The 26,848-nt window shown below is 44.3% G+C and overlaps 1 protein-coding gene across 3 annotated transcripts in view; it reads left to right on the plus strand.

Annotated features, from left to right (window-relative positions):
- The first annotated feature begins 2,755 nt into the window (after window positions 1–2,755).
- The window catches only part of MANBA (mannosidase beta), a 39,717-nt gene continuing 15,624 nt past the window's right edge, over window positions 2,756–26,848 (plus strand). Inside the window, exons 1-8 of one of the 3 annotated variants that reach the window (XM_066573963.1) lie at window positions 2,756–2,992; window positions 8,691–8,785; window positions 15,833–15,938; window positions 20,085–20,252; window positions 20,478–20,601; window positions 23,325–23,500; window positions 24,028–24,138; window positions 25,147–25,298. In XM_066573963.1, coding sequence (XP_066430060.1) covers window positions 2,804–2,992; window positions 8,691–8,785; window positions 15,833–15,938; window positions 20,085–20,252; window positions 20,478–20,601; window positions 23,325–23,500; window positions 24,028–24,138; window positions 25,147–25,298 — 1,121 coding nt within the window. In that variant the 5' untranslated portion in view covers window positions 2,756–2,803. Of the gene's footprint in view, window positions 3,013–3,124; window positions 3,153–8,690; window positions 8,786–15,832; window positions 15,939–20,084; window positions 20,253–20,477; window positions 20,602–23,324; window positions 23,501–24,027; window positions 24,139–25,146; window positions 25,299–26,848 lie in introns of those variants that run through there. The other 2 variants (XM_066573964.1, XM_066573965.1) reach the window with 2 other exon arrangements.

Consider the following 26,848-nt stretch of genomic DNA (forward strand, 5'->3'; position numbering starts at 1 on the left):
TTTTTCCGCTATTATTGCAGCGTTTTCAGCGCTGCGGTATAACGCTCAAAATGTTTTCAATGGAGCCTCTCAGACAGGAACTTGATCGCAGCGCTTTCCATGCGTCACGATTTTCGAGCGGAGTCTGTTCTATTTTTCTGCGTTTAGCGCACCTCATCAATGAAGTGGAGTGCTGAAAGCTGGTATTGGTCGAAAACTAAAGTAGATCGCGGTGCTTTGCCAAACGCCTGTGTAAGGGAGGCCTTAGGGTGCTTTTACATGTTGTCATATTCATTCGACTGGGTGAATGAGCAAACAAAGTCGCAGTTTGCTCGGGCGGTCAGTGTAAACACAAAGATAAATAGTTTTATTTTTTTCTTACAGGATCATTCAATTGGCTGTAGCAGCGAATGTGAATGAGCGAATGATCGCTGCTTAAACATGAAATGAACAATAAGCGAATAGGTCGTCGTTCACCGGGTTTCCACTGAACCATTATCGTGCAAATTTGAACAATCCAGCAATTTTATGAATGATCATTCTGTGGAGAATCACCTTATGGCGGTACTGGGCGGAAATGCCGGCAACTTAAAATTAGACATAGGCCGCTTGCAGACGGCCGGGTTGGATGCCCTGCAAGAATTCTCGCAGCGGGATCCGACCCGCGCCCCTGCAGTGACCAGTGCGGTTCTCACCTGCTCTAACGGCTGTTATGTGCCGGCCGGCGCATGGGCAGAGCGGAGCCGCTCCAGCACTACTGACATTTCTGTGCCGGCCTCTGCGAGGCCCACACAGAAATAGAGCATGCCGTGATTTGTTTTCCACGGTAACCGGATGATCCCTTTAATTTTCAAACTGAGCCATTTACCCCATTCTCCAAATATTACTGGAAATATGGATGTTTTTGACCAGATATTTTAATTGCCATTTCAGCATTAGATAAGCCTGCACATTAACCCCTTAATGCTACAGGACATAAGTTTACGTCCTGGCGCATGGTACTTAATGCAACAGGGCGTAAACGTCCGTCCTGTGGATGGCGTGGGCTCAGAAGTGAGCCCACGCCATCCTGCAGCGGGAGTCGGCTGTGACTGATATCCGGCCTTCAGCTACAACAGGGCGGATTGATGGGAACGTCGACCCTTGCTCTTAACCCCTTGCATGTCATGATCAATGTACATTGCGGCATGCAAAGGGTGCACAGAGGGAGCGCACTCTGTCATTGGCGTCATCGGCATTCCACGATGTGCGATGGGTTGCCATGGCAACTGGACGTTATACACTGGTGTTCGGACTTGGCATTGCAATTGTAAACTATAATGTATTGCAGTACAGAAGCACCGCAGGGCATTATCACAGCTTTTATGGTGCAGGTCCCCTACAGGAACATAGAACGTACACAAAAATCAAAACAGTGTAAACATAACAAAACAGCCTTTTTTGTGTACTTTCCTGTTTGTATAAAATAAATAAAACATTAAAAAAAAAAAAATTGGAATGCTCGTATCTGTAACGACCTGTACAATAAAGTGAAAAAACTATTTAAAGGGAAAAAAATGGCGTTAGAATGCTTATTTTGTTCATTTTGCCATAAGAAAACAAACAATAAAAGTGATCAAAAAAGCTGCATATACCCCAAAATAGTAGCGATAAAAGCTATGGTCTGGCACGCAAAAACCCCTCATAGAGCTCCGTCCGTGGGAAACTAAAAAAGTTATGGCCCTTTAAATACTACCATGTAAAAAAATAATTAAAAAAAAAAAAAAAAAAAGTAATGATTTTGGTATCGTATTTGTCAAATCCCACAGAAAAAAACGTATCCTGTCGTTTATGCAGTCTGATGAAGGGCTCATGTCCACGCCTGTGTTTTCACCGCGTATTACACATGCATTGCACGGACACGTGATCCATGCACGCTGGCGTGTGAACACTGCGTATCGATACGCAAGAGAAATAGCGCACAGCGTGAACCCTATACACTTGTGTGGCCGCGTGTGATACGCTGTCCTTCCACTATACATTGCATGTGGGCAGCATTTCAATATGCAACCCCACTTTAAAAAAAAGTCAGTCTTCGCATGCGCCGTGCCGTACGCGGCCTCTGCCGCAGAAGCCTATGGTTCAAAAATAGGTAAGACGCTCGGGGCTAACACTGAAAAAGGAAAGCAATGGCAGAATAGATGTTTGCCCTTTTCGCCCTCCTACAAAAAACTTTATAAAAGTTTTACATGGACCCAAAAATGTTACCAATAACAACTAGAGTTTGGCAAGTAACCCCCCCTCACCCTCCATGGGAGGGAAAACTGGAAATCCCCCCAAAATCGTATGGACAAAACGGGCACCGGACGTAAGCGGTTAAAATGGGATGATCGTGGGACAAAGAGGAAAATCTGAGCGGAGGTTCTCCGGCCTGTGTCTTCAGGAATCATTTACATTTCTCCCCATTTCGGCCAGCCTTATTATTGTTGCCATGTAAGCTCGCTGACCGCCCACCTGTATCTGCGGTAAGCATATATCTATATTATATCCCAGTTCGGCACTAACAACCAATCAGGTCGAATCAGGTAACCCAAACAACCAATGACGTTGAACTACACAAGCCAAACAACCAATGAGATTGCTGGAATTGTGAAACACAACCAATGAGGTTGTTGGAATTGCTGCACAGTGCCGAACTGGGGTGTAATATAGACATATGTATACGGTAATAGCGCGCACGGCTGCTGCTGCCTGCTCCGCGTCACGTGACCGGCCGGGCGGAGTGAGGAAGTGAGTGAGGAGAGCATGGCGCAGTGAGCGGTCAGCCGTCAGCCCTGCAGGCGGTATGGAGGCCGGCAGGTTCCTGGTCTTTGTGCAGCTGCTGCTGGTTGTCTGCGGGACGCCATGCTGCAGTCACAGCAGTGTGTTCAGTCTGAGCGGGCTGTGGGGTGTCAGCAACTCCAACCGCTCCATCCAGCTGCAGGGCGCGGTACCGGGCTGTGTGCACAGCGCTCTACTGGGCGGCGTCATACAGGTGAGGGCGGTGTCATACAGGTGAGGGCGGGTCCTGCAGCCACACTGCAAGCATATAGTTTTATCAAGTTTGTGGGGGGCGGCTAAATATTGCGCAGTCTCCATTCCGACGGTCTTGAGATATCCGCTTGGAGGGGGAATAACGCTTTAGCCCCTCAGCTGTAAGTACAGGCAGAGGGATTCCCATAAAGTGGGACCCTGCAAGTAAAGCGCAGGCCGCTCACACGCGCCGCACTCTACATGCTGCGTTCTGTGCTGCGCTTGCATATTACACAATCCCAATGCACTAATGTGAGCGGCACTGCGTAGTGTGTAAGTTACCGCATATCACACGGCGTACAGAGCCTGCAGAGGTCCTGGTAATCATACGGTCGTTTAGACATCCTGCGGCCAGGAGGAGTCACTCCAAAACAGCTTAATGCGCGTTTTATTGCGCCAGTAGCGTCCTAATGGGTGGAGCTATCCGTAGATCACGCGGGTCTGTGCGTATTGTGGGCCGTTGAGTATGCAGCGTATTCACACAATAAAATACGCCGCTGACTTACGGTTTTCTGCTGATCGCCAATCTTTTTACTTGTAAATGGGCAGCGTATTCACGTAAGAAAGGACACCTGAAATTGCGTTGATTTTTGTGCAAAATCGGTTTCCTTCGTATCTCGTGTGGGTACGGCCACCCGTTGGATTCAGTGGGCATCTAGGGTGCGTAATACGCACCGACATAGAGCATGCCACGTATTTCTTCATGCGTTAGCACATTGCGGGGAAAAATACGCAGATGTAAACCAACCCATTGGAATCAATGGCGTCCATTCACTGCCTATTGTGTGCGCGGATATTGCAGGCGTAATATGCAGCATATATCTGCTGGTGTGAAGGAGCCCTTACTGTATATACACAAACGCCTTCATACAGTTATTGCTGTGCCCGCTGGGTTTTATGCCCAAATGTCATATTACTGCATCGGTGTGATGTCACATGTCCATGTAAGGGGGGCATTCCCAGCTCAGCGGTTCACGGCCGAGATGAGACAGCCGTGACCTACACCCCCCTGGCCTGGTGTTGGGATATAGGCAGGGACCTCCTAATGAAGTGAATGGGACTTGCGGAAACAACGTAGCGCCTTACTTGACACTGTTAATATAGTATGGGGGTTACACAAACCAAATAGTGCGCTGATACGTTAACTCCATAACTCCCACCCCCTTTATTGGGAGTAACATAAAGGGCCGTTCACACGGGCGTATGCAGATTTTGGTCTGTGAATATGCAACATATCCACGGCCTGAAGCGCAGCGTATTCCGTGCGTGTAGGGATTCATTTGAATGCATGATCATTCCTTTTTTCACAAGTGTTTAAAAAAAAAAAAAAAAAAAAAAAGCCTCATTGCTTTTCAGCATTAATGCGCAATTACCTTGAACCCCTTAAGGACCAGGTTGTTTTGTACCTTAAGGACCAGACACTTTTTAGGGATTTTACCCATGTGGCGGTTTTGCTGCCCTATTTTCTTTTTCAGCTACAAAATAATTTTTGCTACGTTTTGTTTTCGGTGACATATAGGGCGATTTATTTAATATCTTTTTCAATTACCCCTCCCCCCCCCTTTTTTTTAGTTTTATTGCAGGTAAAAAGCTAAACAGTTTTTAAAAAAAAAAAATTTAAAATTAGTGTATATACACTAAAATAAAGTATGGGAACGGGTTCCTCATTTTCTTTTGGCAGTTGATATATAATATGTATGGTTTTGATTTACAGGGCGCATACGGCGACAGTTTTGGTTGGTGTCACTTTTGGAATATTTTCTTTTTTATGTATATATTTTTATTCTGTAATTTTGTTTTACTGATGTATGTAACTATTTTTTTTTTACTATCTATGACCCCCATGTTGTCATATAAGACCTCTGGGAACATTTCCATTTCCATAGGAGCCCCAGTTACAGGGGAAAACATCCCCTGTAGTGACAATAGTCACTGGCAGTGCTGATCAGGGTCTGCTGGGACCCTGCAGCTCTGCTGTGCCTGGGGACCCCCCGCGGTCACGTGATCGCCGGTTAGTGTAGTGGAAGAAAGATTTTCACTTTTTAGTATATAGCGCTCATATTATGTGTGGGATGTAACTTTTTTTTTAACCTTTTTTTTAGGGGGGGGGGGGTTGTGATTGGGGAAAAATTCTGCTATTTTTATAATTTTATTTTTACGGCGTTTAGCATGCAGAATAAATGTAATAATATTGTTCTCTGGATCAGCAGGTTTTTGGTGATATGAAGTTTTTGTACTTTTTTTTTTCTATTTCTGTACACTAAAAATGCCTTAACCTCTTCGCGCCCTGTGATGTGCCTGTACTTCACTGGCGTTAAGCAGTTGGTGCGAACAAACATATATTTACGGTAAGTCTGCAAGATGTTGAAATGATGGTTGCTGACCTTGTTAGCAGATAATCACTACAAGCTGCTGGGGGACCAATCGGAGCAGTCCTGTCCCAGTGATCGCTGTGATTGGTCAGTCAATGCTGACCAATCACAAAGCTGAGAAGAGCGGGCTTTTTTCCTAAGAAGCCCACTCTGCAACCATCATAGTATTTAAGTGGTGGGTAAAGAGCGAGCATCTGAGGAGGAAGAGTGTGAAAATAAATTGGTTGCATAGCTATGGCCATAGTATCCTAAAACCCCCTATGAAGCAGCAGAGCGAATCACATTTTGGGTCGTTGTATTAAGCATGGAGCTAGTGAACAACTGAATGATGGGTCCTTCTGGAGCACAGATGTTATAGCACACGGCAGTGTTCCACATGGCTATGACAAGGACATGTTTTGAAGCAGTCCTTAAGATTCCTTCATTATGACAATGCGCAGCGCCCACCCAAAGATCCCCCCCATGTAGGCCCCCTACACATTGACTTCAATGGAAGCCGCACAAAAATAGAGCGTGCTGCGATTTTATTTTTCATTTTCCTCCAAGTAAAGATGTATGGGCAGTTGTTAAGGTGTTAAAGTAGTCCTGCATATTCATGAGCTGCAGCCTGGCCACACCCACCCTGCCGTCCAGCCAGTGATTGTCAGTCTTCTGTTTATTACTGTAGGACTGGTTTCACAAGGGGCGGATTTGCCGCGGAAATTCCGTCCGGAATTTCAGCGTGGCAAGTCCGCCTGCGGCCGCTAATCTCGGGATTAGTCAGCCATGTGGACGAGATTTCTCAGAAATCTCGTCCACACGGGATGGCGCTGCGGCGCAGATTCGTGGGCCGCAGCATGTTCATTTTTTTCTTCCGCTGCGGCTGCGCTCTCCTCCGTGGGAACGCCGGCTGCAGCGGAAGAGCGAGCGGCCAGGCCGCTTCAAAACCCGCGGCTAAGTGCCGTGGGTTTTGAAGTAGCGCTTCTCACGGCGGAGAAATCTCGCTTTTTTTCTCTGTGGCCAAACCGTGAGATTTCCGCCGGGATTCCGGTGTGTGTGAACCCAGCCTAAGGAGAGAGAGCTGACAGTCATTGGCTGGAGGGTGGCCAGGCTGCAGCTCATGAATATCCAGGACTACTTCTGTGTCTGGCTGCTACGAATTAAATGCAAGGTTTTTTCTAAAACTAGACCAATGCACAGCAGACGTATCACTGTAATCCGTGTGACAGGCACCACTATATGATGATCTCAGTTAGGGCAATTCAGGCCGCCCGTAGGAGCGTGTCCACACCCAAATTAAAGCATGTGGATTTGTTTTGCTGCTCTTTGGGTTCGGAAAACAAATCACAGCATGCTTCGTTTTAGTGCAGTTCCATGCACGCGCGCAGTGAAGATTTTTTTTTTTCCTTAAATCTCCTGCTTTACCGCGGGACCTGTAGCACACCCGGAGTGACCGTTCCAGGTGTGCCGCAGATCGGACGTCTTCTATTGACTTCAATGGTAGCCGTCCTGCGGGACCCGCGGCATAATGCAGCTTGCTGCGATTTGTTTTTCGGACTAGAATGTCCGGAATACAAAACCGCATGCTAATTAAGCTGTGGGCACCCATGAATAGTCTATGCGTGGCTTGAACTCCGGATCCCGTAATTTAATCCCGCCCATGGGCATGAGCTCTAAATCTCCTGCTTCCCTGTGGGACCTGTAGCACACCCGGAGTGACAGTTCCAGGTGTGCCGCATATCTCACGGCTTCCATTGACTTCAATGGAAGCCATCCTTGCAGGATCCGCGGCAAAATGAAGCAAGGTGCGATTTGTTTTCCGGACTGGAAGGTCCGGAAAACAAGCCCGCATGCTTGAATTAAGCTGCAGGCTCCTATGATTGTCTGTCTATGGTGGCTTGAACTCTGGATCATCCGCGTGGGTGCCCCACACGGACTCCGGAGTCCAAACCCGCCCGTGGGCATGAGCCCTAAGGTGTTTGGCGTTTGCAAAATGAACTGCGTGCAGCAAATGACAGATGTGTGGGACATAATATGGATGTCAGTATGTCTTCAAAAGTGAATTCAGCAGAATAACTTGGGACAACATATTTTGGGTTCATTTCAAAATACAAATGAAGCCATTGCCATGATTGTAGTACTGCTACTTGTAATGACATTCACATCGTAATATAACTGAGAAGGAAAGAAATTCTCGGACATACTGTCTGTTTTGGAGAACGAAGCACAAATGGCACGTGCGTAATCATTTGGAATACAGCATATTCTCAGCGGCTATGTGAAGAGCCTGTTATACTGTGTTTTGTGCTACTAAAGACCTATACAGCATCAGGGAGGACACTAGAGAAATACTGTATAGTGTAGATGTGAGTGCAGTAGCACACTAACTTGTTACTGGCTGCAGCAGCACCTCTGTGTGGGTCTCCCTGCTTCTCTACCCCCTACCCTTTCCATAGACTTTTATGGGCATACGAGTCATCGCCCACTTCCTCTTGTTAGCCCTTTTTTATTGAGAGGGAATCGGTCACCTGTCTAAAGTAGGGGAGGTGACAGAGAGCCGGGTGCTGTATTTTTCAAACTCACTTGGTGCCCGCCTATAAAGTCCTCAGGCTGGCTGACATTCTGACGCTCTTCAGTCCCATGTGCGTGCTCTTCTATACTAATCTATTGGGGAGTGCACACTCGGGACTCTGAAAAGAGTCAGATTTCCGTCCAATATTCAGACTTTACAGGTGGGCACCGCGAGAACCAGGAAGCGGGCGAGTATGCGTCACCTCCCTAACAGCACCGTAAGTTTATAGTGCTTCAGGCAGGTGACAGGTTCCCTTTAATCGGCAGTGGATAGCAAATTAAGTGGCCAGCAGTTTAGGGACAAAAATGTCATTTTAGGTAAAGTGACTTGCATTTTGCTAGTTATCACATTGATTGTCATATAAACACATTTAAGGTCACTTCTAAGGGTGCTTTTACACGTAGTAGAGAAATGGTCCGAGCAAGCAAAGTCACAGTTCGCTCCGGCAGGTGAAACACACAGGTGTAGACTGATGTATTTACCATGATCGTTCAGCTGACTACCAGTGAATGGGAACGACTGAATGATCGGTGTTTAAGCCCAAACTACGAGCCAACGACTGTTTATGCTTTCATCAGATGAACCATGAATGAGCAGACAAATTGGCTCCATCATTGGCCGTGTTTACACTAAACAATTATCCTTCAAATTTGTTTAATCCAGCGTTTATTTTTCTTACATTTTGCTATAAACTAATATTTTGCTTGCACCTTTCTTTTTCTCCTTGGCTTGTCAAGGATCCTTACATCGGTTTTAATGACATCAATTACAAATGGATCGTACAAGATGATTGGACGTACAGCCGGACCTTTACGCTGCCTCCTGAGATGAGGTATGTTTATCTAAATGACCAATATACTACTTTTCTCTCCATCGCACTACCTTTCAGGAACATTGGTTGCCAAATGGTTACATTAATTATGAGGGGGTACCCAAAAGAGACCGGGATCTTCTGGTGGGCGGGGCGTTCCAAATGCGGCCTCCTGTTAGGTGAATGTTTGCGGAACCCTCTTGAGGTGGAACACCAGCTGACGTTGTGGAAAGTTGGGCTCTGCTCCAGTGACTTGCAGTGAAATTGAAGAAACCAGATTGATTTCAGCATACCACCATATAAGACAACCAATGATGATACCATATCCATTTAATTAGTGTAGGCCTTGGCGATGGTTGCACCATTCTCTGGTATATGGCGGACAGAAGGTAATCAGAAGTTAAAATTTGAGGACGTTTTGAGGTGGACAAGAGATCATCGGGAGCTTCATCCATAATAAAGATGCTTAGACGGAGACTCCTGTAGTTGCCTTAGGAAAGAGAAGGCCCTAATGTTATGTTGAAGACCCTCTTATGTGCTACGAATCCAGATGTAGAAATAGAGTAGCTGATTTTTTTGCCAGGTGACATAAGGGCAGTAATGTAGGTAACCTTCGAGGTGTCACTTTGGAGGGTCGAGATCAAGTTTGGTACAGTTGTGACAAGACTGGGTTGCAGTAGTGTGTAAGTTCTCAGGGGGGGGGGGGGGGGGCTGTAGGGTCATAAGTCACTGCCCTCCCTAGATGGATGTTACTTTTGATTACTTTTCATTTCAGCCCTACTCCACTAATTAGGGGTGTAGGGCTGAAATTAATTTCAAAAGTAATATCTATCTAGGGAGGGCAGTGACTTATGATCAGACACAAAATATACAGCTTTTACATTCAGTGACTTGCAGGTGAAGACTGCTTTGATTGGAGTCGCTCTTTCTTCTTCTCCATGTGACCCAGATTGCCATGATTCATCTCTTCAGAGATTGCGCTTAATCAGTAATATTGTCCACATGATGCCCGAAGAACTTCTCACTCTGTCCTCCAATCCATTCATTATAAGTGTGCCACTGCAACTAACTATGCCGAGTCATAATGTCCAAATGATGAGACCCAGTTAGTGAAGCAATGCTCCGGAGCTCACTGGGGTAATAATCTGCAGAGTAGATCACTATGTATCTGTCAGACGGTAGAGGAAGCGGAGCAATGTTCTGTAGAATGTCATATACTTGGTAGCAGTTGTGATGGCTGCAGCTAATTGTTTCTTCAGCATTTAGACTATATACATGGGGGACATCCTAATCTATGGTCTATGTGCCCTATTCACAGAGCAGTTTATGGATTAAAAATATGAAGGCAATGTTGGGACGGTTCCTTCCTCCGTGATTATATAATCTGCAAGTACTATAGATTTTTGTTTTGTTTTGTAGACCTTTAACCCTTTCCAATCCAGTGACTGACCTTGTCCGACATTGAGATTTCCCTGCATAGCTCCCATGTCGATCGAGGTCCGGCACATGTTTAGAACGCTATGCAGAAGAGGGGTCAGTCATCGGTCCGGTCTTCTGCATATGTACAGTTAGGGCCAGAAATATTTGGACAGTAACACAATTTTCGCGAGTTGGGCTCTGCATGCCACCGCATTGGATTTGAAATGAAGCCTCTACAACAGAATTCAAGTGCAGATTGTAACGTTTAATTTAAAGGGTTGAACAAAAATATCTGATAGAAAATGTAGGAATTGTACACATTTCTTTACAAACACTCCACATTTTAGGAGCTCAAAAGTAATTGGACAAATAAACATAAGCCAAACAAAATATTTTTTTTTCAATATTTTGTTGCGAATCCTTTGGAGGCAATCACTGCCTTAAGTCTGGAACCCATGGACATCACCAAACGCTGGGTTTCCTCCTTCTTAATGCTTTGCCAGGCCTTTACAGCTGCAGCCTTCAGGTCTTGCTTGTTTGTGGGTCTTTCCGTCTGAAGTCTGGATTTGAGCAAGTGAAATGCATGCTCAATTGGGTTAAGATCTGGTGATTGACTTGGCCATTGCAGAATGTTCCACTTTTTTGCACTCATGAACTCCTGGGTAGCTTTGGCTGTATGCTTGGGGTCATTGTCCATCTGTACTGTGAAGCGCCGTCCGATCAACTTTGCAGCATTTGGCTGAATCTGGGCTGAAAGTATATCCCGGTACACTTCAGAATTCATCCGGCTACTCTTGTCTGCTGTTATGTCATCAATAAACACAAGTGACCCAGTGCCATTGAAAGCCATGCATGCCCATGCCATCACGTTGCCTCCACCATGTTTTACAGAGGATGTGGTGTGCCTTGGATCATGTGCCGTTCCCTTTCTTCTCCAAACTTTTTTCTTCCCATCATTCTGGTACAGGTTGATCTTTGTCTCATCTGTCCATAGAATACTTTTCCAGAACTGGGCTGGCTTCTTGAGGTGTTTTTCAGCAAATTTTACTCTGGCCTGTCTATTTTTGGAATTGATGAATGGTTTGCATCTAGATGTGAACCCTTTGTATTTACTTTCATGGAGTCTTCTCTTTACTGTTGACTTAGAGACAGATACACCTACTTCCCTGAGAGTGTTCTGGACTTCAGTTGATGTTGTGAACGGGTTCTTCTTCACCAAAGAAAGTATGCGGCGATCATCCACCACCGTTGTCTTCCGTGGACGCCCAGGCCTTTTTGAGTTCCCAAGCTCACCAGTGAATTCCTTTTTTCTCAGAATGTACCCGACTGTTGATTTTGCTACTCCAAGCATGTCTGCTATCTCTCTGATGGATTTTTTCTTTTTTTTCAGCCTCAGGATGTTCTGCTTCACCTCAATTGAGAGTTCCTTTGACCGCATGTTGTCTGGTCACAGCAACAGCTTCCAAATCCAAAACCACACACCTGGAATCAACCCCAGACCTTTTAACTACTTAATTGATTACAGGTTAACGAGGGAGACGCCTTCTGAGTTAATTGCAGCCCTTAGAGTCCATTGTCCAATTACTTTTGGTCCCTTTTAAAAAGAGGAGGCTATGCATTGCAGAGCTATGATTCCTAAACCCTTTCTCCGATTTGGATGTGGAAACTCTCATATTGCAGCTGGGAGTGTGCACTTTCAGCCCATATTATATATATAATTGTATTTCTGAACATGTTTTTGTAAACAGCTAAAATAACAAAACTTGTGTCACTGTCCAAATATTTCTGGCCCTAACTGTATATTACAGTATCCAGGAGAGAGGTCCGACATCGACCTGTCTGATGCATATGTATATTACAGTATGAAGGAGAGAGGTTAAATGTCGGACCTCTCTCCTGGATACTGTAATATACATATGGAGTCACTTTTAGCAATGTTTTTTGAAAATCAAAAAAGAAAATCAGAATAGTTAATTTTTATTTGTTTGGGTAATTCCAAAGAATCCACAAATCACTTTCCCACCCAAACTAAATAACAGCCGGGAAATGTGCGGGTGGCAGGGAAACTGGGGTGGAAAGGGTTAAAGTGTACCACACATTCAGATAACTTAGATATGCTTCCGACTCTTTGTTATACATAACTTTGCAAATGTGTATACCCTTATAAAGGGAAAAAAACACATTTATCTTGTTAGTAGTATAATATGACCCTGATCAACGATTGCAATAACATTCCCAGTTTCGCTGTCAACTTATCTTTAGCTAGTAGCTTGCCATGGCAAGTTGCAGTGCTGCAGTGTTGTCACTTAGTTCCTTCTCCAATTTTGGGCAAGCATTTTTGAAGGGAGAAGCGGCTGTGGGGAAAGGGTCTTCGCAGTTGGAAGCAACCCCCCCCACCAGGGATTTATCTATTCCTAGGCCTTATCCAAGCATTTGGAGGCTATTGTTTATATTTTTTTCCTTTACATAAAAGGATTAAAAAGCGTATAATGGTGTCCCTCTACACCAATATATAGATGCCATTTCAAACAAAATATGTTTTCAGGTACCTTTTACAGTGGATGACTATCCAGTTCCTAAGCATCCGATATCCGTCCTGCTGACTGTCACCACCTCCATACGCAGTAAACAGGCAGTCGCTCATAAGTGAATGGCTGCCTGTTTGCACAGGCCTTAGTCGCTTGGTTTCTACTTCTGCTGCAAACTAAACGACCTTGATAAATGAGAGATTTCTCGCTTGTTGACCGCTCAACTGCCGCATGGACACGGGACAAATGTCACCTGAATTCGCTGTTCACAGTGGTCCTTTTGGTGATAATTGCCCTGTGTCAAGGTGCCTTTAGTTGAGTGTGCAACACCTTCAGATCTATTTTGTAGCAAGATTTAAAAAAAAAAACAAAACAAAAAAAAACACACACAATAGAGCCACTTACTACTGGAAACGCAGTAGTGGTGCAAGTTGCACTACTTTGCAGAAAGTGGCCGTGACTTCACTGGAAACCAAAGAGGCCTAAATGCAAGGCAGTTCTTCAAAACGTGTCCAAAAACTGGTGTAAACTTAGCAAATTTAATCCTTTCCAATTCACTGTCTGACGTCTTCCTACATTCTGATTGAAGCTTGTACAGCTCCAACGTCAGAAGACGTCCAACAGGGTATTCTTACCGTCTATTTCCAGCCACTACGCTGTCAGAGCCTCTCTGGCACACACACACTGGCTTTAGCCAGCAGATGACAGCATTGTATAACAGCAAAAAGAGAAAGCCTTTTAGAAACCCCTGAATCCAAAACTGGATTGGAAAGGGTTAAGTATTAAGTTAGACAAAACTGTCTAAAGATGCATCCAAATTATCATGAGCCGCTGTGATAAACCATGGCGTATTTTAATACTATAATCCTTTCCAGGAACCGTCTTGGTGACTCGCATCTTCCTTGCATTGCAAATTAGTCTTCTGGATACCAGCGCCTGTTAAGGTCCTTTTTAACCCCTTCTCTCTTCAGGATGTAAGGGTACGTCATGGCAGCGGGGTACTTCCCACAACTGGACGTACTCTTACGTCATGTGGATAGCGCAACATCAGAAGAGATCTTGCACTATCCGGCAGCGGAAGCCGGCTGTCAGTGATAGCCAGCCTCCCGCTGCAACAGCGGGGGTGCATCGGAGATGCGACTCCTGCTGTTAACCCCTTCCCTGCCACGATCTATGTAGATTGCGGCATGGGAAGGGTTCACAGAGGGAGCGCACTCCCTCTGTGATGTTAGCAGGCTCCCGCAGTGTCATTGCAGAGTCCATCTGGTTGCCATTGTAACAGGATGCCACCTACAGGCGTCCTGTATTACCATTGCCTATGTTTGCTGTAATAAAAGGGTTTTTATTGCAGAAAAGTGGAAAAACCTAAAAATATATAAGAATTTTGGTATCATTGTAATCGTACCGGCCCGCAGAAAAAATGTATTGTCATTTATGCTGCATGATTAACTCTGTAAAAAAAAATCTATGGCAGAATTGATGCGTTTTCTCTCCCTGCAATCATAAAAAAAGTTTTACAATATAGTCTATGTACCCAAAAAATGACATCAATAAAAACTACAGTTCGCAACGCAAAAAACAAGCCCTCATACGGCCGCGTCGACGGAAAAATTAAAAAGTTATGGCTTTTGAGAAATGGAGATTAAATCCACCAAAAATCGTTGCATCCTTAAGCCCAAAATAGGCCATGTCCTTAAGGGGTTAAAAACCCAAAGCTAACAGCCAAAAGATTGAAGGATTTAGCATTGTATTTTCATAAAGTGTTAACGGCTTTAATGGCTATTAACACTTGATCATCTTAATTGGCATGTAAACGGGAGCTGTTTGCAGACCCCAGCTTGTGATTAATCAAATGCCCAGTAGTACTAACAGTTGCCAGTAGATTGCATTGTTCTCCTCATAACTAGTGTAAACCTGCCACAGGGAGAAAATCCTGCAGTCTATTGAAAGATGAATGAAATACCTTCAAATGGAACGTATTTGCTCAGTCTTTCAGCGGCTAAATGATAGATTTTATGCACAGTAAAATCCATTGTTCAAACGAAGTATGTAGGATGCCGGCGTTTACATGTAATGATTAGCGCTAATTTTCGGCTGTGTGGACGAATTCAGAACAATAATCGTTGCATATAAAAGGACCTTAAGCCTGTGAAGGTGGGGAACTAAGTCTTTTTGGTGGGGGGGTTGCATTTTAAGACCGTTTACTGTGTTAATCTATTAGAAAATATTAGTAACTGTATTTCTATTTTGTGAACTGTCCGTTTCTTGGTGCTACCTCTTTAAGGCCACTTTCACACGACTGAGAAAATCGCACGAGATTTGTGCATTGCGAGACACTTGAATATAGTAACATAGTATGTTAGTCTGAAGGGAGACAATGACCATCCAGTTCAGCCTGTTTCCACCCCCCTCTTGTTGATCCAGAGGAAGGCAAAAAACCAATGAGGTAGAAGCCAATTTAGCCCATTTGGAGGAGAAAAAAATCCTTCCTGACTCCATAATAGCAGTCAGAATGATCCCTGGATCAACGTCTAAATTCCTACCAGACTCCAAGACCCGGAACAATAACCCCACTGATTATCTAATGTCTATATCCTGTAATATCATAGCGCTCTAGAAAGATGTCAAGTCCCCTCTTAAACTCCTCTAGGGGTTTTGCCAGCGCCACGTCCTAAGAACCCCATTCTTTTGAATAGGTCAGGTACATGAGAGATTTATTTTAATTTTTTTTTTTCTGGTTTTGTTCCCACCCCCCTGCAGCACGGTGTGGGGAAAAATCCAGACATTTACTATATTTGGGCTTTTCCTCGAAGGCTTCACCCATTGTTTTCAATGGGGCCGGCAAAAGCATTGCACACGAGTGCAATGCCAGGTTTCCCATTGAAAACAATGGGAAGTAATTGCCGAACCTCTGGCGCAGCTGTCAGCCGCACCAGAGGATCGCCGCTTCCCTTGACACACAAACGCCTCGCATCCGTGGGAAAATCACATGTTCTCGAGTGCGATATGGGGCCAAGTTTCACAGCCTGATATTGCACTCGCCCGTGTGAAATTGGCCTTAGTGTGGGCTTTGTTTTGTCTTTTTCTTGATTTTTTTTTAAAATGTGTTTTTTTGTTCTAGACATTGGCAGAAAGTCATCTTGGTTTGTGAAGGGATTGACACCATTTCTACAGTTGTTCTCAACACCATTCCTATTGCAAAAACTCAGAACATGTTCATTAGATATGTAAGTAAAAAATCCACTGTGTTGCATTGAACATTAGATGGCGGGGCGGATATAGAATGTTTTGGTAGAATATATTCTTGACAATAACGCAGAATGCCAGACTCCTTTTGTATAGTTGTTAACCTCTGAACTCGTGAGATCCGATCCCTGGAACCCTACTGATCGCTGAACCAGGGTCATGGCGCTTCCCAAAATGTGGACAGCACCGGTCACACATTCCCAGTGCTACTCCATTCATCTCAATGGGACCATCTAAGATGGCAGAGCTCAAGCAGCTAGATCAGTGTTTCCCAAACCCCAGTCCTTAGGGACCCCCAACAGGTCATGTTTTCAGGATATCCTATAGTAAGAACACCTGTGGCAATGTCTAAGGCATTCACAAGAATTACATCACCTGTGTAACACTGAGGAAATCCTGAAAACATGACCTGTTGGTGGTCCCTGAGGACTGGAGTTTGGGAAACACTGGGCAAGAGTGACCCTTCTCTGTAGGGGTCCGCATGGTCTTGCATTATATGGTCCTCTATACATTCACCATGTAGTCAGCTGCAGTGTTTCTTCAGTCGGTCACTTGTCGCAGTCCTGGTTTGACCTGGATTGTCACTTTGTGCTGGTTCCTCTTCATTTTCATGGCAGTGTAGGTCTTAGGGGAATCGGGTGAATTGAAGGAACCGCACCACCGGCGTAGGGTTTTACACTTTATGATTTATTACATCATGGTTTCAGAATAATACAGCGAGCTTAGCAATGTGTTGGACACTCAGTCCTTCCACCTCAGTTCAAACTACAAAATAAAACAAATAGTCTAATATTTTTTTTTTTAGGGCTCAAGTCCATGGCCATGTTCTCACTGCGTATTATGCATGCGTTGCACAGCCGCGTGATACAGGGTAAATGGAGTCAATGAAAGTTAATAGACTTCCATTGATTCATGCACATCTGCAAGTGGACACTGCGTTTCGTTACACACGAGAAATGGATTACGGCACGCTCTATTTCTCTGCGTGCCACACAGCGTGAGCCCTGTATATTGGTATAGGCAGTGTGTGAATCACTGTCCATACACAGTATATTGCATATGGGTGGTGTTTTCATACGCATCCCTGCTACGAAACAGAGCGAGGAATTTACAAAAAAGTCACGGTGTGTGATACGTGGGCATGCGCAGTGCTATATACGGTATTTGTCGCCTCACCCAGTGTTTACAAACTGGAAGCCCCGCAGCGTTTTACTCTTAGTGTCAAAAAGCGTAAATGCTTCAGGTACAATTACAGGCCGGGGGAGGGTTGCCTGCAGTGGATTTTGTATATACAGCGCATGAAATAGACCCTTCCTTTACCTCAATAAGTGCTTCCAAAAAGTGCCATCTTTATTCTGTCCTACTCCATAGAGACAGTTGTAGATCATCTTGCATCGTCATAGTAGGATGTCATCTATGGACCTTGTGTACATGGCAACCTGAAAAAAAGCAAATGGTTCGATAAGTATTTCTCCAAGTTAATTCCTGACTCTTGCTGCGTCCGTCTGATCCACACTACACCCTGGCTGTCTGGTGAAAACTGAGAGAGAATCGTCTGATAATCCCAGAAGAATTATTTGTTCAGTCATGGGCGTCCGCTGAAGACCGGAGAATATACCCTACCGCTAACATTCCTCCAGCAGGTTTATGGAGGCCAGACGTGTTCGTGGAAACACCGGAAGAAGAGCTACCATCTCCATAATTAGGGACCTAGATTTAATATGTCCCATAATAGCATTATTTATCATGTAACTATCTACCGGTGTTCTTTATCCTCTGGATATTACACAGCACCTTCTCTATATCACTCTATAGTCTTGGTACCTTTCAGCTGCAATTCTTTGCAATTTACAAATGAAACACTATATATGAGTACTTTATTCCTTTTAACCTTCTGTGTCTGGACGCTGATTTGACCATTCAGTAGATTTCACTATGCTTTTTTGTCTTTAAAAGTGTTTTTTTCCCCATTTTTCTGATAATGTGAACAATGTATCTTTTGTTTTGATACTTGTATGATTTACTTGTGTTATATGGACTCTAAGGGCCCATTTACACGCTGCGATGATCGCTCAAGAATTGCTAAGAAGCGATCGACTGAGCGATCATCGTTGCGACTAAATGAGTGTCCATCGTGCACTTTTCGGGCCCTGCTAGCTGATCGTTAAATTAAGGTAAACCTAAAAATCGTCATTTGGCCTTATCAGCAGTTCTCCACAGGGAGTGCTGATAGCATTGTTTCCCGCTGGAGAACAAAAGAACTGAATGGAGATAAGAGCCCTCTGGCTATTAACTGCTTTCAGCTAAAGGCTTCATTTGCACACTAAGTAGCTGAGTAGCTACTTAATAGTTTATGCAAAATGATTGCTCAAAGCTGTCACTCAAACTATCGTTTGAGCGATTTTTGAGCAATCATCGCAAGTGTAAATCGGCCTTTAGAGTGCATTTAGACTGAAGGATGATCACTCAAAAATCGCTCAAACAGCCGTTTGAGTAACAGTTTTGAGCGATCATTTTTGCATAACTCTTAAGTATCTAACTAGCTACTTAAAGAGTTAAATACAGGTGAACACTGGACACTGCTGATCACTCAGAACAAAGCAGCTGGTTTGTATATGCAAACAGCTGCTTTGTTCTCGCAGTTATCAGTGGTGTCCCGCTGAGCTGATAGCTCTGAGAAGCAGCAGGAGCGCTGACGGCTCCTTTGTTCTCAGAGCTTTCAGCTGAAAGATACCAACTCAAAGAATGCTATCTGCGCCGCCCACTGAGAAACTCTGTGTGCAGCACTGATGAGTTATTGTTGATTTCTAGCTTCTATAGCACACGAACAGTTCACCATGGCCCTGTGTTTAGACACAACGATTATTGCTCAAAAGATGAATTTCGAGCGATAATCGTTCTCTTAATGGCCTTAAGAATGCTTTTAGATAAGTGCGGTTAATGGTGCTGCAATAAGGCTAATTGCTGGGCTGCACCTGCACATTCAGCCCGGCAGTTGTCTTGAAAATGCAAGCCTAGCTGCAGTCGCAATGTTTTTCTTTCTTTCAGCATGAAGGCCTGCATGTCCGAAACATTACTACACTTTCTGTATCTATCTCTTTGGAACACTTACGTACCAAAGGGTATATTTTAAGTGCAAAATCCCAAACCTTTGCTGTTCCTTCAGCTCACCTGATGCTCTCTAGCACACAGCATACCCCTTATTGTACTTGAACTGCGGCCCTCTGGTACTTCTGATCACTTTCTCCTATGAGACCAGGTTTTGTCGAAAATCCAAATTTGCTTCATGTACCTGCAGCATTTATTTTCCATACGCGTTACCTGATATTTTTGACACTTGGCAAATTTTTTTATTACAAATGGCAAGATTACTGTGTGCTGAATTAATTCCCGAAAGAGCAGCTGAAATGGTAGATCTGACGATCCTAGGAAGGGACTTTAAGGAGATGTCAAGGAAATGCGTCCAAATTTTCATCTTTAAATTTCTTAAATCCTTTAGAAATGGAGGTTGACGTACAGAATAGGGATGGTTCACAACAAGCAAAACGTAAAATAATCAATGAGGCTCGCCTGCTGTCCTGAGTTATGTGAAACAAGTGGGCCCGGACCCCCTTTCTGTGCCTTGTAGTAGAAACGGACGTAATTGCACAAATGAGCTGTGTTGGTTTTCCCCCTCCTCTGTTAGTGAACGTTGCTCTGACGTTTGGAGGCGACATCCATTGCTGGATCACAGGCTGGAATAGGCAGAAGGAGATTGAAGCGGAGCCCTCCCATAGCAGCTGCCTGCATACTTACATGCTCGCCTATAGGAACACTATAATCTTTATGTTTCGGCTGGAGCAAAGGTGCCAGACAAACAGACTCCATGTTCAATTTGTGCATTTTATTCTGAGTGCAAACACGAGCGAGCGGCGTTCAGAGATTTTGCTGCCTTTTACATGACCCTGCGGTGGATTTGAGGCGGTTGTCTACAAATGTTTTGTACTCCTTAATACAGAATGCATGATGGCAGATCCAAGCTCGTTTACTAGGAATTAACGTTGGCAGATCTGGCAGTCTAAAACTATGTATTTCTGTATACTTCAGCGTAACGAGACTGACTTGTCATTATGTCTTTACACTTGCAGACTGTAGATGTAACCAAAATAATCAAAGAGGAAAACTACATAGAAATCAGGTTCCAGTCAGCTGTACATTGGGCAAAAGAAAAGCGCGGCCAACATGCCTACACCGTCCCTCCAGACTGTCCGCCAAAAGTACAGAAGGGAGACTGTCATGTCAACTTCATAAGAAAGGTGAACCGCATCATTGTAACACTTATGTGGTGCAGAATTGGAAACCTTGTAAATTCTTATTTAATACCGGAGGAGTTTGGTCATTTTTGCTATGGATTTGCATAGAATTACCAGGCTTATCAATAGAAAAGAATGAAAGCCGCGTGCTGTACAGTCATCCCACCCGTTAGATTGCTGCTTCTGCTGCTCATTCTTTGGCGTTCTCCCATTGTTGTCTTCCTGCAGGCTCAGTGCTCATTCAGCTGGGACTGGGGACCGTCATTTCCTACACAAGGCATCTGGAAAGACATACGGATTGAAGCATATAATCTGATTCACCTGGACTATATTTCCTACACCTCTGTGTTCGGTAAGTCATTTGGAGTTGAGCTTTTTCTTATTTTGTAAAGTGCATCTTAAAGCAAGGTGGTGTTTATATTGTGTAATGATCCCTCGCAGTGCGAGCGGTACAACACTGCTTTTGCCTCCTTGTTGCTACAGAACACCCAAAGTTAAAGGGGTTGTCCCGCGCCGAAACGTTTTTTTTTTTTTTTTCAACCCCCCCCCCCCCCCCCCCCCGTTCGGCGCGAGACAACCCCGATGCAGGGACTTAAAAAAAAAAAAAAGCACAGCGCTTACCTGAATCCCCGCGCTCCGGTGACTTCTATACTTACCGGTTGAAGATGGCCGCCGGGATCCTCTACCTCCGTGGACCGCAGCTCTTCTGTGCGGTCCATTGCCGATTCCAGCCTCCTGATTGGCTAGAATCGGCACGTGACGGGGCGGAGCTACACGGAGCTACACGGAGCCCCATTGAGAAGACAAGAAGACCCGGACTGCGCAAGCGCGTCTAATTTGGCCATTTGACCATTTTAGACGGCGAAAATTAGACGGCAACCATGGAGACGAGGACGCCAGCAGCGGAGCAGGTAAGTGAAAAACTTTTTATAACTTCTGTATGGCTCATAATTAATGCACAATGTACATTACAAAGTGCATTATTATGGCCATACAGAAGTGTATAGACCCACTTGCTGCCGCGGGACAACCCCTTTAATATTCTGAGACAGAGCCGCTCCGGTGAAAACTGTTATTCATTCATCCATCATGTAACTAGCCCGCCCCAGTATATATATAAGTGGGGTAGTATTACCTTGGCTAGGTATTCCTTTCTACTTGAAGCTCCTGGAATTCCTCTCTTCAGATGGGTAATGTGATCTCCGTTCTGACCAGATCAGGTTTACTTGGGTTTATGTGCTCCCCCACCCCCCCAGTCAGCAGAACTCCTGTATGATGGACCCTACTGCACAAGCTTTTTAGAGGGGAACACAGTCCTATCACAGATACTGCTAATGATCATGTTCTTGTCATGCAGTTACAATAGAGGAGATCAGCTCATCCTCCTGACTGTATATTTATGGTCTGCAGCTTATTTTAGATGAATATAGATGCTAATGGCAGTGTCTTTCCTGCAGGCAGAGATGGTGCAGGCTCTAGCTGCTCATGTGATGCAGTGCTGATGCATCATGGGATTTATGGCACATATTAGTGAAAAAGATCTGAAATCTCAACATCACGATTGTGCCTGACAAGCATCAGATGAGGCTACATATACATAGATGTTCAGTATGTGACAGGCAATCTGGTGAGGGGTGCAGGGATTGATAACGGTGTCTTCTCCGGAGTGGCTCTTTAAAGTACTTTTTCCTTGCTACAAGCTAAGGTGGTGATCACAGAAATGAAGAATACACGCTAGCTCTTGCTCTTCGCTATTTCAGTCGTTTCAGTTCCTTGCAGGGATTATATATTCAGCAACTAAGAAAACATTCCGTTATGTAAGCCCTATAGGGAGGCAAGCAAATAAATGGAAGAAAAATGAAGGATTCTGTTAAAAAAAAAAAAAAAAAAAAGTTATTAAAATGGGGAGATCTGACTCAAATCCCTTATGAGCTTTATCATACTTTATCATTACTGTCAAGGTTTTCTGGTAAGCAGCAGTGTCTGAGTTAGCAGTAGAAGCTTCAATGTGAATATCAACGTTTAATGTTAGGGGAAGCTGCTCTTTCACCACAGCATTTAATACAGCGTTATACCATTCCATTGATTTCAGTGGCAGCCATGTGATATATAGTTGTGGAGAGACCATCCAAGCTGGTTCTATCCACCCCTTCATAACAGGGCATGTTAGCAGAGGTGGTCCTGATGAGGCAGCCCCCATAAGTGGGTCTTTTGCTAGAAAGTGCTAATGCTGTAGTTCTCCTTTTCTATGAACATGGGAGGTACCAAATTCAGACGTTCCTTTTGTTCATAGATTCAGATGCTGCATATATGGTAGTTTTCGTGTTTTATAGGGTTATTCCCATATCGGCAAGTTATCTCCTTTCCACAGGAAAGGGGGTAATTTGCTGATCGTAGGGGCCCAACTGGTGGAATCCTCGCCGATCCTGAGATATCACGCCTGGTGTGTCCTGACGTTTTTGATAGTGGTGGCCGCACATATCTACCACCACTACATTTACTGCACATGCCTACAAGTACCTGGTGTGTCAGCACAGACTGGCTACCACGTAAAGAGGAGGCCATAACTTATGTTCATATCTATGTGATGGAACTACTTGGTGCCTAACCCCTGTCCTGTAAATATCTGCACCTTTCTTGCTTCGCGTTGTCTTGAAAATGAGATGCTGTTTGCCTAAGGCTAACTTCACAGGGACAAGCGTGCTATGGAGATGGGAATTACACCCCATATCACACTCCCCACTGTGTGAAATCCCCAGGGATGCGAGGTGGTTTCATGTGAAAACTGCCTGCATCACTTCGGGGATGAAGGGAACCTCTGCGGTGGCTGTCACAGCCCCGGTAGAGGATCGCGGAGTTTCTCCCATTGCTCTCAATGGGGCTGCGATGCGAGATCACGCATGGTAGATAGAACATGCCGCGATTTTCTTTTTTCCCCGCATGGCGGGAATCTTCAGAACTCACAAATATTAAATGGCTCAGGAAGAAATACAAAAATATGCCAAGAAATCAAAACCGGCATTTCATTATATTTGGGTAATGTAATTCTTCTTTATGTTTGTCTCTTCTGTTCAGATAACGTAACTTCCCAGTGGGCAGTGGTCGTTGAGCCTGTGTTTGATGCACTCACCATGAAAGTCCTTCCAGCCCATATAGTTATACGGATACCAAAACTTTGCCTTGACCAGTCCCAAGATTTGAGTATTGTTCCTGGTCTGCAGGCTTATCAAGTTATTACCAGAATTAACAAGGTAATTCTGAAAAGTATTTGACCATGTTCCTTCGTTTCCAGATGGATCAATGTGCAGTCGGCTAAAAACCCACAGCTGAAATGTAGTCATGGATGGTGACCATGGTTTATGTATTTCTATATAGAACTGAACACGGATCTACTTTAGACAACCCATTCAATGAGCAGGTCTTCTTACAGCTCCCCCCTTTCTAAAGGGAACCTCTATGACCAGTTGTTTCAGGGGAGAACAATTTGGTAAGGGTTAGCTAATGGATACTAGTGGTCCTTCACAGCAGCTCTCTACTTTTGATATTAACAGGGAAGGCAATTGATGGGACACCACCTTCCCCCTATATTGCCTTTTTACATCTTGGCAGGGCAAAGTCTACAAAATCCCTTTTTGTTTGAAATAGAATGGGTTAATCTGCAAAAAAAAAAAGTTAGCATTTTTAGTATGCTTGTTATGAATTTAGTCTTTGCCGTATTAAAGCACATAGGGGGACCAATAAACTTTTTATTCAATATATATAATTTTTTTTGTTCCAGAATACATCTGTGGACTTGTGGTGGCCAAATGGCTATGGACTTCAGAGCGGGTACAATATGTCGGTCACGTTTTACTTTGAGGGTGGTTACATTATTGAAAATACAACTAAGGTTTGTCGATTCAAATTTTTTTTTCTCATGTGGTAAAGTCTCAAAACTTTTCAGATTCTTCTCAGTCATTTTTAAAGCATAAGGGCTCCGTCAGACGAGCGGATATACGTGTGGATATCTGCGCGGAAAAAAAATGCAGCGCATGTGCAGGGAAAAAATTCGCATGATCACGTTCATTGCTACCCATATGTTCTATCTTTTGACAGGTGCGGATTTTCGCCCGCACATGCGGTGCGGTTTTTTCCACGTGGAAATATGCGGGGATCTCTGCTTGTCTGACTGAGCTGTTAGAGTAGAAGCAAAAGGTTTAACCATTAACAGAAGAAATCCAGGAAGCCATCCAGAGGCCCGCCAAAATGTAGCTGTCAGGAATGATCAAATGACCCGTATAATAATGTGTAATCTTTGTTCGCCTTTTTGACAAGAGTAAGGCTGATTTGCGGCAGAGAGCCTCCAGGCCCGCACCATTTGGTGTGGATTTTGATGCGGTATTTATCACATATTCCCCCCCACCTCATTGAGAAGAGATGAATTCCGCAGCAGAAACGGCTGTGAATTGAATTCCACACTGAATGTTAATATCCCCGCAGGTTTTGTGCAAATTATTTCCGCAGTGTGGGGATGACTTTTTCAAAATCTCATCCGCTTTGCTGCTACTGTACATGCTGCGGAACTTCCTTGTAGAGGCCCGCATGGAAATACCGCAGCAAGTTGCCCCATCTGGATGCCCCAAAAGAGAGCACTGCAAACTTTGCAAGGGAGCGTCTCACCAAGGGGGTTCATGCCATCTTGCTAGGATATGCCAAGTAAGAATGAAGGGATTGCACTTGAGTTATTCCTTGCACAGTGATGCCCCAGTCACCTGTTCTGTAAGAAAGTACAACACAACCTCATTCACTTTTGGGTTGTCAGTGAGTCAGAATGCTTGATTCTTCAGTTTTGTTTGTGGTGTGTTTTTTTTCTTCTTCTTCTGTAAACCATACTAATGTGCCCATTCTAACTATGCAGATTTATTTTCGTACCGTTGAACTTGTTGAGGAGCCAATAGATGGCTCTCCTGGACTCTCTTTCTACATGAAGATTAATGGAATTCCCATTTTCCTTAAAGGATCTAACTGGATACCAGCTGACTCTTTTCAAGACAGAGTTAATTCCGACAGGTATGTTTGCCATGGCCGGACATTGGCATCTGGGGCAGTTCTTGCTCTTTTAGTTCAAATATTGCTTAACTGTCAAGTCACATTGAATACATAGTTTGTTTGGTGCAGATGATTGTCATCGTTTCTGCATCGAAAGTTCACAGCCGATTACGGTACAATGCTGGGGAATGTAGTTTTAATAACCCAGTTCATATATAGTGGAAAAGCCTCTGCAGCATGGCCTATATAAAGTTGGTAATGCATGTTATGTGTGTGGATGTCATTGTGGATTCACGTAAATAGGCTTAACGAGGCCTAAGCAACTTCCCTTTGGTCACTTTCCTGGCTGCAAAGACATCTTTACTTCGTTTTATGTTTTTGTAAAATTTTGAGAAACGTGCCTACATGATGAAAAAAAAAAGCGCACTCGGGTGCATGCACACATGTGCAGCCTATCTACCATAGACAGTGATGATCATGTAAATGGTAGAGGATTTCTGTGCCTGATCAATACTGCTGATACAGTAGTTGTGGAGACACTGCCACATGCCTACAGTGAAGAAGATACATGATGACATTTGGTTTTTGACTACCCATCTTTAATGACTATGGTGTCTTGTCCTCTCAGACTAATAAGATTTAGTTTTCAGTTGCCTAACTGGAGCATTTTGGAGTATTCTTCCATGGGTCCATTGCTTCTGCTAAATCAGATTTGCTTTGCTTGAATACACATACATCGCCTCCCTCCTGTCCGTACACCACTCAGATCTGCTAACATACTCAGACTAAACACCCCTGTAATACGAACCTCACATGCTCGCCTACAGGACTTCACCAGAGCAGCACCCATCCTCTGGAACGCTCTAGCCCAAGGCATCCGGACAATTCCCGATGCATGAAACTTCTAACGCGCCCTAAAAACTGAGCTCTTCAGGGAGGCATACCAAATCTCCTGAACTAGTCCCCCTGCCCCTCCCTATGGCTCCCCACACCTTCCACCCTGCTTATCGCATATAATCTCTACTCCTGCACCTCCTTACCGCCCACCCCGTTTGCTTCCTAATAAATGATTTCCACACGTAATTCCCGTATTGCCTATGTTCTCCCGTGCCTCATCTCCCATGCGCCCCCATTGTACCTCCTGCATCACCCCCACCCCATTTGTTTCAAACTGATTGTATATCACATGTAATTGTTGTATTGTCTGTGTTCTTCCACTCTTGAAAGCGCTGCGGAATAAAGGTTGGTATACACGGAGCGATGATCGCTCAACAGTTTGAGTGACAGCTTTGTGCGATGATTTTGCATAAAAATTAATTGGTATTTAAGTAGTCCGAGGCTATTATCTGCGCTCAGATCCTTTGTTCTCCACGGGAAACAATGCTATCAGCACTCCCCGTGGAGAACTACTATTAAAAGTGAGCGATTTTTATGTTGGACTGAATTTAACAATCAGACGATGGGTGCACATTTACACACACCCATTATCGCTAAAACGATCGGCGATTATCGTTTTTTTTGTAAGCGATCATTGGCTGGTGTAAATGGGCCTTAAGTTGGCGCTATACAAA

This window comes from Eleutherodactylus coqui, chromosome 7 (genome assembly GCF_035609145.1).
Source record: "Eleutherodactylus coqui strain aEleCoq1 chromosome 7, aEleCoq1.hap1, whole genome shotgun sequence".
Classification (NCBI taxonomy): domain Eukaryota; kingdom Metazoa; phylum Chordata; class Amphibia; order Anura; family Eleutherodactylidae; genus Eleutherodactylus; species Eleutherodactylus coqui.